This window comes from Colias eurytheme, chromosome 15, assembly GCF_061535395.1.
Source record: "Colias eurytheme isolate Ceu_HAF_F1 chromosome 15, ilColEury1 Martin Lab GWU primary, whole genome shotgun sequence".
Taxonomy (NCBI): domain Eukaryota; kingdom Metazoa; phylum Arthropoda; class Insecta; order Lepidoptera; family Pieridae; genus Colias; species Colias eurytheme.
The window spans coordinates 6,314,337-6,326,082 of NC_142994.1; the positions used below are offsets into that span (position 1 = coordinate 6,314,337).

General features: G+C 33.0%; 1 protein-coding gene across 1 annotated transcript in view; it reads left to right on the forward strand.

Annotated features, from left to right (window-relative positions):
* The window catches only part of LOC149902341 (uncharacterized), a 35,800-nt gene extending 26,720 nt beyond the window's left edge, over positions 1-9,080 (forward strand). The window contains exons 3-4 of the mRNA XM_090110269.1: positions 5,027-5,234; positions 8,184-9,080. Of these exons, the coding sequence (XP_089966395.1) occupies positions 5,027-5,234; positions 8,184-8,386 (411 nt within the window). The 3' untranslated portion in view covers positions 8,387-9,080. The remainder of the gene's footprint in view (positions 1-5,026; positions 5,235-8,183) is intronic.
* The last annotated feature ends 2,666 nt before the right edge of the window (positions 9,081-11,746 follow it).

Genomic DNA, 11,746 nt, shown 5'->3' on the forward strand with positions numbered 1-11,746 from the left:
ATAAATGAAAAAGTCAACGAGAAACGAACACGCTGTTCCTTAAACCGCACATAAAATAAAGATTTAAAAGCACCTTCCTAGAGTTTAATCTAGAGAGTTCTACAGATATAGATGAAAGGCGTTGGTTCAGGGCGGAGTGCGGAGAGCCCCAGGCGAGTCTATGCCGGCTTCAGCCAATATTTGCGCGCCCGGTCCCGGCTAATGAATACAATTAGATCATTCCGCGCGGCCTCTCGTTTTTCATACGCCTCGATGGTTACAACGTGTCAAATAAAGACGCTCGACCCGACCTCTATGTACAGATAGACTGTGCAAACGTTTTCACAGTTGCGGTTCTGTAACTTAACGTAACCTTGTTATGTGTTTAAAATTGTATTAAAGTATATTTTTAGTACTATAGTTAAATATTATTTTTTAAATTTATTCATGTCTTGCAACTAGAAAAACGGTGAGAGTATTCACTACTTTTACGGATTATTTTGTAATCGTGCCTATATTTTACTATTAAGCAAATACTTATCCCATTTTGTATTGAGCAAATGCTTCCTTAAATGATAAAGCTGTATTTCTTGGATAGAAATGGAGCTTATTGAATAGAAAATTACGTTTTTGGTACTTGTATTTCGGGTATGTCAGTAGCATTTGAAACATTTATGATATTCAGATAAAGCGGTACGTTCAACTGTTAACAGGCTTGAGTTTCGGCGAGGACTGGTGAAGTTTGGCAGCAAGGTTCCGTTGAATACATTAGCCGCTGTTTACAGTTCGCCCGTCAGAGCGCACATGGCGATGCGAAACTCTGTTTATTTTAATACTAAACCGTTGTTCGCCATTGTTTGCACAAACTACCCTCGCGGTTTGTGTTAGGTGTCCACGGTTGAACTGTCAACACACGTTGTTTCTCTGACAATACATTTTGTTTGCGGGAAATAAGTCATATACGAGAAATAAGTGTGTTTAATCAATGGGTTTTTCTGTAAATGAAATGAAGTGCCATTGAAAAAACGTTTTTAAACACGGTTTATAAGTCCTACTTGCAAAAGCCTACTACGTGCATTTAATCAACATAACATCATCTGTTTCTCTTTCTTTTGAATTAAACATTAGATATACTGTTAATTATTCTCTCTCCTTATTTTTATCTGTTAAAACAAAATCTAGATGAATTGTTTTTTTTCATGTTTATTTTTGTTTGTTTCTTGGTTACCTCTAGTTTAGTCTACCCAATAACATTCTAAAATAATAGAACGCAACACTAATCAATTTCATTTCATTAATGATGATACAATCGCTTATCAGCATCGCATCTGGCACAGATCGGAGGCTGCATCTGAGCGCGTGCATCTCGTGTTTAATTACATTTCACTGGCCCGCACCGCCCCCGCCCTATTTGGTTCATTTGCAAAGTGCATTTCGATGCCCAGCCGATTGTTCTGACCCCGAGCTTAATTGCCCATTGCCATTATTTATTATTGGCATTTGTTGGAATATAGTTTGCGTTAAAGGACGTTTGATTGAGATAATATTATGTGTAGTTTATCTTGTGTATTGGTTAGCATTATTAATTAACTATTATGAATCAGATATGTGGGTTTAAGCTACATCGTAGGATCATAACATTTTGTTCTTAAAATGTCAGCTTTGTTTGATAAAATGATTGGAAATAATACCAGTAAATTGTAACGCAATATTTACATTAGAGGCACGCATCTCATTCGATAAACATCGCAACAAATTTCTACAAACACATCGGCGGACGTTTATTTGCGTCGAGCCCACGCTCGGATCCACAGCGACTTCGCATTCCGCTCGCCGTATATCGTATCGCTACTCATTTGTATTGGCGGTGGTTTTGTATTATTTGTTTGTTTGCGGATGCCGCATACGTTGGAGCTTTGATTTTTTCCAATTCGGAAATAATGCGGAAGGCGTGGTGCTCTGGGCGATCGCTCCGTGAGTCCGTGACCCGCGAGCTCCAATCAAGCGAGGCGCGTTCGTTAGTCGATGCCGGCGAGCCTTCCCGCTTGGTTAACCTGGGCACGTACGTGGGACCTTTACACTTGGAAGAACTGATTTTCTCTTAGATTTCAGGGAAATGATCAACTTTAGAAATCTTTTATTTCGTGATCGAATCAACCATGAGCTCAATTTGATCCGGTACAGGTGGGAGAATTGTTGCTATCTTTCTTCAATATTTTAAATAATAGAAGTAATTGAAGAAACAAGCCTGTAATGTCACATTATTTAATCTTTATAATCTACAAGATTTAGATGGGGCTTCACCCGCGTAGTCAAATTAAATACCACATATCTCTCTTTTCCATGCGATTTCCGTTCAAACTATTTTTATACCAAATTTCATGGAAATCAGTTCAGCAATTTCGGCGTAAAGAAGAGATACATAGAGTTATTTATAATATTATATTAATAGATAAGGAATATTAGGGATATCAGGATTTCCGATAATTTATTACAAAAACTGACTAGCTGTTTAGAGTTCTTACAGACGAACGGCAAGCAACGGCCTCTGCCGTTCACAACTTGCCGTTCGTATGTTAGAACGCTAGGTATCATAATATGTGCAAAAAACAAAAAGTGGATCAACGAATCCATTCTTTATAAATATTTTTAACAAAACCTTAACTGACTTCAAATTGTAGGAATCACGGAAGGCAAACAGCTTGCAAATAAAGAAAGAATCATCAACATCGTTTCAAAACATTTTTGAAGTCGGTTGAAAATATTCAAAGCATAAATAACTTGTGTTATACATATATATTTAGGAGATTACATATTGTGTTCCTTAATCTCAATAAAACTAGTAAAACAATTACCCCAAAAATGCCATGTGTACTTGTGTAATAAAATACGCTAATAAATCCGTTGAATACATCAGTTATGCTTCATACTGAATCTAAATAATAAATTAAACCTATCCATCGATACTTTAACTCATTTGCCAGCTAAAACACATAATAACACATTTTTTCGTGAACAAAGCTTGAGTTGATCAGTGAACAGTGAACTACACTGTTATGATAATGATTAATGAGTTTATTTTCTTTTGTGAAATTTTTGTATAATTTTCAGCTAAAGGCTTGTCATTCACGTTAACACATTGTAATAATCATCTTGTTGTTCGCGTAGCATTTAAAAAAATACATATATTTAATACTAAATTTTGTAAATACAACAGAACGGATCAAAATACTGAGAGAAATAATTGTAGTAGTGATTGTGAACTATGTAGTATACAGGTTATACCTACCAATGAAAGTCAACTAAATTAACTGAACCATAAATTTCAATATTTTGTATGTTTATTTTCTGCTGCTTACAAATTTAACAATCCCAGAACAATTTCCAGCTATATTGTTGTGTTCTAATGCATAATATTATATGGGTTTGTGAGACACGAGCCAACTGCCAAGTATTCGCATCATAATTGTGATTGCCATATGTCATAGTGCATGATGTAGTGCGGATGCACCTTCACAAGATGCATAGCAGGTGCCGGTCGCTGTGACACAAGACAAACTATACCCTTCGTTTTACCTACTGCTACCGATATATTTCGATTCCAATGTCAAACGTCTCATAAAGTGTCCGTTATGGATATTGAAATGGCTGCAAGTTTCCTTGTAATTAGGAAATATTGTGTTACTCATTACTGCTAATTTTGTTACATATTATATTTTATGTATTGCTGCTACTAAAATGAACAAATTGAACAAAATGATGTACCAGTATTGAAAAATTTGGTGTAGTCAAAAATAAGTCATAAAATAGATGAGATAGTCTAAATACAATTGTTTAGTCATTTGATGAACTTGTATTGGATAACTAATAGTTATAAGACTAACACGAGTTTTGAAGACGTCTGATGAAAGGTATTCATGATGTATGGCCAAATGTTGGATATGACGAATTGAAATAATAATGAAGTATTTATTCGGCTTCTAGAACAGTAAAGTTCATTAACGTCGGTCAATATCACTGCCAAGAATTACGCAGATTGTACGTATGCGTCACGTGTATTAACGTTAAACGTGTTTAAGAATATCTATTATCTAATTTTTCATATATTTTGTATTAAAATGTATCATTACTTTAGTAAGGGAGACGAATAAATTAAATAAAGTAAAAAAACATAAAAGCGAGCAAACATCATCAGAGAGGACGTGGATGAACAAACAGTGCGTGCGTATGATTGTCGACAGTGGGATACTCGTGACGAGGCGTTTTTTACTCGAACATTGCCCAATCAGCGCCAGTGGCAGTTGCAATTATCTCTCGCATGAAATTGAATTACGATCAATTCGGATTTGCGCGCATTGGAACGAATATAAAACGGTTTGCATTAAAATTCGTGCTATGAGGATGCGTTTCTGCAAGCCCGTTCGGATTCAAGTTTTTATAGCTGTATGTTTCGAGATTTTGTATGTAAATCTTACTTCAACTGTTTTGATTTTTTTGTAGTATGTGTTATGTATACCACATAAAATTACGTTGGTTAATTTAAGCATGCACTAATTGACATACCTTTGAATTTAACGGACTATTCAATGTTAATGTACCAAATCTCATTTAATAGTCTGTGCACGGTTAGATAATTACTTCGGTTGCTTTGTAAATCAGAAGATATTCATAGCCAAAATGTTTACGAGGATATTCTGAATTCTAACAGTGTGACGCGCTAACTGCCCAGTTATGATAAATATCTCTCATAGTTCTATTGAATGCTTGTTTACTGAAAAAATTTAGGTAGGTACTCCAAATACTCAGAGGAAAAAAAATAGATGAAACAATGAGATCGTTTAATATAGGCGAAAACGTATTATTAGTAATTTCATCAACTTTTAATCATTATCATAATTCATAATATTATGCACATTCGGAAAATGGCCTATCTAATATGGCCTATATTGGGCCAGGCATATCGTTTATCCATTTCCCGAATATTCGGGATATCGATATGCCCCAAAAGAACGAGAATTTATTAACCTCAAACATATCTATTTTTCAGGTATGGTTTCAAAACCGGCGCGCAAAGTTCCGCAAGCAAGAGCGTCTGGCGCAGCAGAAAGCTGGAGAGACGCCAGTGAAGGCGGAGGGGAAAAGGGATAAGCCGGGATCACCAGCATCGTCTCCGCATCCTCCACCACCCTCGCAAACAACTCACCACTCATTACCACACCTCTCACCGCCAGATCTGAAGCCTATTACTTCTGCAGGTAATTTTCACAGATTCTTGACCTTATGCATTTATTTTTTTCATGCAGGAACAATAAGTATTTCACCCGCGTAAAAAAGCACAGGAAAATAGTGCATCCCCAATTTTATAATATCAAATAAGTTGCATGAAGTCGTAGCTCGTAGCATTCAATCAAAATAATGATATTGGAATTGTTTCGGAATTAAAAAAAAATACACTCAAACGTAGACTTATAACTTTGTTTAAGAACAAGAGGACAGTTCATAGTATGTGAATTAATGTTGTTACATGTTGCATTGTATTTAAAGGAGCAATGTTTAAGAAGATCGTGCAAGAAACGTTGTAGAGCTACAGCTTTTTGTAGCAATTGCTTTCCGAACGAGTTGTAAATAATTATTATTCGGTTTTTTGGCGTTTTGAAAGAAAGAAGGAAAAAAAAACATTTTATTTTGTTTTGAAAACAGTGAATGTACTTTTTTATTAAATTTAATTTAAAAATTTGATTTCGATTGATTTTATTATCTCAACCGCGGCCTCGGGTTGGAAACCATTACATTATACTTAGAGTTCCAAATTTGTCTCAATTATAAGCTCACATTTATTAAAAATACTCATTATTAACATACGTACCTACTAATAAAATCAACGCATTCCGTGAGTATAGAATGTACAATGAACCATTAATTGTGATTAACTTTCTATCTCTTGTCTTGCGCTAACATTTTCATGAACGGTCATTTATAACGTTGGACAATTAAAATGTTGCTGATGAATTTCGTGGAAATCCTCGCTATTCGGTGTTCTTGAGAAATATTATTTTCTCAAGCTAAAAATATAAAAAGTATGTGAGTTGAGCTGAATTCTCTTCGTTTCTGTCATGTATAAATTGCGATGAGTTTATAATATGTAAGAGTTAAATGACCTTTGCGGTTTGTGTTCATCATCATCATCATTACCCGCTTCTATTTTTAGTGGAAAATATAGGTATAAATATAGGTAAATATAGGTATAATAAAAAAACTAACATAAAACTTCTTAAACCTATCAAGGTTTAAGAAGTTTTATGTTTGTTTTTTTGGTCAAATAAAAATCGTAACATTTTTTTTTCATTTCCGAATTTTAATTTCAAATCATTGACTAATGTTAGTGTCTAATATTAAATTCGAAATAAAAATTGATACTTATTCTATATTTTCTATTCTTTAGCGATTTACATCGTCAGCGTAACAGCGTTAAACATTACAGAATTATAATAAGTTATTAGAGCATAATTCACAAATTTAATGGGAATTATATTAGCGAACAGTTCAGTTAAACACTCTATAATAGTGTGAGATATTTTGAGCAGCGATTTTTACGTCTTTATAAACATTGATTGTTGAAATTATAGACGGATGAATCACGCATACATTTGAATGTACTCAACCAATAGCGACGTTGAACACAAGACTCGCGTGGGAGAAAATAACAAGGCTGATTACAACGATATAAATATATGTCCTCAAAATAGATTTTAAATTTAGACGATGCATTGAAAAGGCGACTTCTTCAATGATAATGGTATCACAATTTGTGAAAATAGAACAAAGGAATCTGGGTCAAGTTCGATTGCCATTTGACGCAGCGACGGTATTTTAATCATTGTTGAAACATTTTAATTGTAGATCGATGCGTAAATTTAATTAGAAACAATGAGCGTTCATTGAGCGATTAGTTGAATTACATGTGAATGTACGAAGTAGATATCTTATTAATGAATGTATTGAAATTTCAGTTTACTTATACATAAAAGTTTTTATTTTACATTCATATCTTCACGAAATTCATACCTATAACGTTATTTTAATGATCATGATAACATCTTAACTTACACGAAGCTTTCTACAAATTCTAAAAGACAATGTGGCAACACTCTTAACCATTTTAATTCTGCATCCAAGTAAGGCAATGTACCTGAGTTTTGCAGCATGATAGTACCGAGTGTTATTTTGTATTAGAGCGGTAGGCAGCGGGCTAGAGTAGAGAGTTTGCGGCGTATAATGGCGGACTTGTGGCATTAATCACATTACCACCCCGCCACGCCACCACCCGCGCCAGATTTTCACTTCGGCTCATTTGCGCTAATTGTTCGCGCGATTGTCACTCAGGCTTGAATAAACAACGGAGCCGCATAGCAAGGATTAGGTGATTAGAGCCTAATTGTGTTAACACGATTATTTCGTGTTTACCACTCCGACTGCAACCTGATTTCATATTCGGACAGATTGAATGCATCTGTTTTATTTGCGTAGCACTATTCTGATTTATAGTACACACTAGTTAACTAATAGATTATGCCTCTAACCTCTACATATAAAATCACTAACGATTAGTTGTGTCTGGGTCTAATTTATATTAACATTAAATAGCATAAATATTACCTTAGCATATATTATTATAAGTAAATAATAATTCATTTCTATATTTCTTTAAATAAGATTTCTTATTGTATATATCCTTACAAATTTTCTGCAAAATTTGTAAATACATGAACTAGCGAGATATTTCTTGCACTTTTAAGCAAATAATATTGCAGAAATATTCTAAACTTTTAGTTATAAATAATTGTTTAAAAACATAGTTTACAGGTTCACCCAAATGAAACCTCAACTAACAGTAGGTATATTGAAACTACACGAACATATTATTTTCTGTCGTATTCGTCGTCTTTAATTAATAAGGTTCCATGTTTTTTACATTTAATGGATTATACTTTCAACTGCATACTGCAAAAATTATTTGTTAATATTTTCATGATTCTTGCAAAGACTAGAAATATACTTACTTCCAACATATATGATTATTTTTAAATGTCGAACATGTATTTGTTATTATTTTCATGATTCTTATTTCTTGCAACGACTAGAAATAAACTTACTTCCAGCATGTAGGACTATTTTTAAATATAAAATCTGTGATTTTGTTTCAGCAAACAAGTTATGTGAGGAACTGAATGGCGTAGGCGGTGGCGCCGAGCCGCCGGTAAGCGGCGTGGGCGGCAGTAAGTGGGCTGGAGGCTGCGGCCTCCTCCGGCAGCCTTCGGGCTTCCCGCTCCTAGGAGTCGCACCACCCAACTATCTACTCTCGGACCACCTCGGGACATTGGCCAAATCTAACAACCATCTTTTCTAATCCGCGTTTTACTTCTAAATGAATGCATCACGATGCCACGAACAATATAATTCATGAACGAAGACTCTCACAAATGTGGTAAAAACTAAAAGTAACGTGAATTTTAAAGTGAATTTCGAAAAGACTGCGAATTGAATGAAAATATTGAAGTGCCAAACATTCGTGTCCATTAAATTGTAGTTAATTAAAATTATTTAATTTGTAGTATAAGTTAACGTGAGATAAATCGATTCCAAGTACGTAAAGGTTTTGATTGAAGTGCAGTTCTCTAGGATCACATACTTACATATATTTAAGTAGTTTAGTTATCTCTTTACATCGTCTTTTCGAAATATAAATCATGTTAAATGAAATAAATCTCTCTATTGTAGTTTTTATGAAAGACGGTGTTAGGGATGATATAAGGAATTCGAATTTTGTGTGATAAGTAGATGTAAATATTATATTGAATTGCATTGTATACGCTCTTGTATACTTCTAAACTAAAGCGAAATCATTCCAAATAAATTATATGTGATAAGTTAAAGTATTTAAACAATACTCTAGTCATTTTAATTATAATCAAATTAGTCAATCTTTGTAGAGGCTTTCGTTATTGCATAACTATTTATTTATCAGAGATTTATTTATAAATGCCAAACTCTTTTGAAATTTTATTAACCTACTACTACTTATAGATGTTCACAGAAATTGTGTAAAAATGTGAACTTATAATAAACAATGTTGTAAATATTGTGTATATTAAGTCATTGTATATAAGTACTTGTGCATATTAGTACATAGAATTGTACTATGAGTGTAACGTTAACAAGAAAATTGTGGAGGGTGTTTTAATAAAGAAATTAATAAAATGTCTTTGAATTTAATTTAATTTACATTTTATATGTTTTGTTATACCAACTCGATTTCCTTCGGTATGTCTAAAGAATCACATTCCGACGCTGTTTCTTATACATATTATTAGAGATTACTGTTTTAATTAACATTCCAAGCATATAGTATGATTTGTAGTTTTATTTCATAAAACGATACATGCGATGTACATGCGATGTCAGATTATATTCTACACACATTAATTTATTACACATTTAATTTTCACATTACTGTAGATTAAAAACATTGGTTGTCACATATTCTGATTCAAACATTGTAGAGTTCAAACTTGATTTCAATAGGATTATAATGTTTTAAGTATTTAGTTAGTATTCAACACTAAAATAGATTAAATGTAGCTGTTTTCTAACATTTTTTTTATATAAATTGAATACAAATACTGCGCTTAAATATTTTTAACATGTTTTTTTTGCAATCATGATTATCAAGTACTTAGGTATTTAAATGAAAGTCCGAAATAAGAAATAACATACAAGCTTTTCAAATTAGGACTAAAAACCTGTAAAACTAAATTTAATTTAATAAATAAATTAAATTTGTTATCATGAACCCAATGTCAAGAATACTATAATGGCTGATTGTGGAGAAAAACCATGTGACATGATTGATATCGGTGTGATTAGAACCGTGTGCATAAAGCCGTCCCGTATAGCGCGTGGGTTCGGGCGACAATGATAAGTCAACGACTACTGAAAAAAGCTGCTGTGGGCGGCGACTGGCGTTTGGCATTCTTCAGTAACGCGTGCCGGGGCGCACCAACATTATTATGACCTTCTAAAAATAGCCCTTATTTACCGAATATGTAACACTTTGTAATGCTTATGGTTTTCAGTTCTGAGCAATCTTTCACGATGTTGCGTGAAAATTGTTAATTTATCAATATTACCTAAGTTTTACAGAAACTTCATACTGAGAGAGATAGATGGAATATATTAATTATTTGTTTTGCTTGCGTAGGATCGGAAAGAAAAAAGTAAATAATAAAAGATAAAGAAATTATTTTTATGGATCGAAAGGTCACTGGTTATCGTATTATATTAAGTGCTGAATACAGAAAAAAGCAAGTACATAATGGCTCGTCATGGAATGAATATTATAAAGTGAAGGATGCGATATAAGCAATTACATATTAGGAATAGTTTAATCTCGTATTGCCATCAAATAGTACGATAAGAATTATTATTAGTGTTAGATTTTAAAATAATTCCACAGATTGCATTGCTTCGTAACCAAGAAATTATTTTTAAACTCTTTGTTTACATCGACGAACATTATCGAACACAGATACCTAGGTATAAACATTTATCTATTTTAGCGCCATGGCGTAATTTCTTTAAAATATATAAACAATTTAACAGCTACAGGAAAATGGTTATTGCTTATTAGATTATTCTGCTATATGTTTATAGCAGTACTATAATATGTTTGATTTCTAGCTGCGTAGTTCACGTTTACCAAATTTCATCATGGATGAAATTTGTAATGAAAATGTGCTTTGGTTCAGGCGTAAAAGCTGACAAACATACAATAGAGTAAGGTAGTAGGGTATAGCAACTAGCAACACCACGCAACACTTATACTTTTAAGTTTACCTTTATTTACCATTAAACCTACCTTTAAACCTACCTACCTACGTACCTTTAAATATAATTTCTTTTTTTGTACTAGCCTCATGCTATTATAGCCAGATATCTTCATATTTCGTGACATGCGATCAGTGATGATGTTTTTTTGCAATGTCTATTATCTAAGTAGCTACTTGGAATTCATTATAAAGTATCCCAAACATATTAAAAATAAGGAGAGAGCTTTCATTATAAAAAATATAAAAAATTGGTGATGAAAATTAGGATGAAATACATAGGCACATATTTCAAGACTCCCTTGCAATTTCATGTTCCCCTGACGTTAATGTATGAAGACATACATATAAGCATTTTGTCGTAACAAATATATGTAAATCTTAAAACATGTGGATATGACAACGTGACAAATGCTAACAGTGGCGATCTAATTAAATTATGGCAGTAAATAAACGCGTAGGAGGTTGGGCACAAAAGGTACATTCCTTTATTTACAGGTGTTGTCGAATATATATACGCTTATATATATTATACCTACTATATTATATTACTATTGTAGATATTGTTTGTAAGTTATTTGATGAATAAGCAAAAGTGGAAGAATATAATCGAATATAGATTTATATATGTATTTCCAAAACAAGGAATAGAATGATTGTTTTTTATAGTAAAAATTGGTCAGTTACTCTAAAACTTAATAATATGTCGGTGGGTCATATAAATTCTCGTAACGCTTTAAATTTTAGTCATCAGTGTTTCTATAAAAAATCTTTTAAACAAATATTTTTTCAAGAGCTTCTGCTTTAACCATAGTTACATTGTCTATTGCGGTTAAAGATATTGTTGAAGCTGTAGGTATATCATTATGGCTATAGCTTTATCA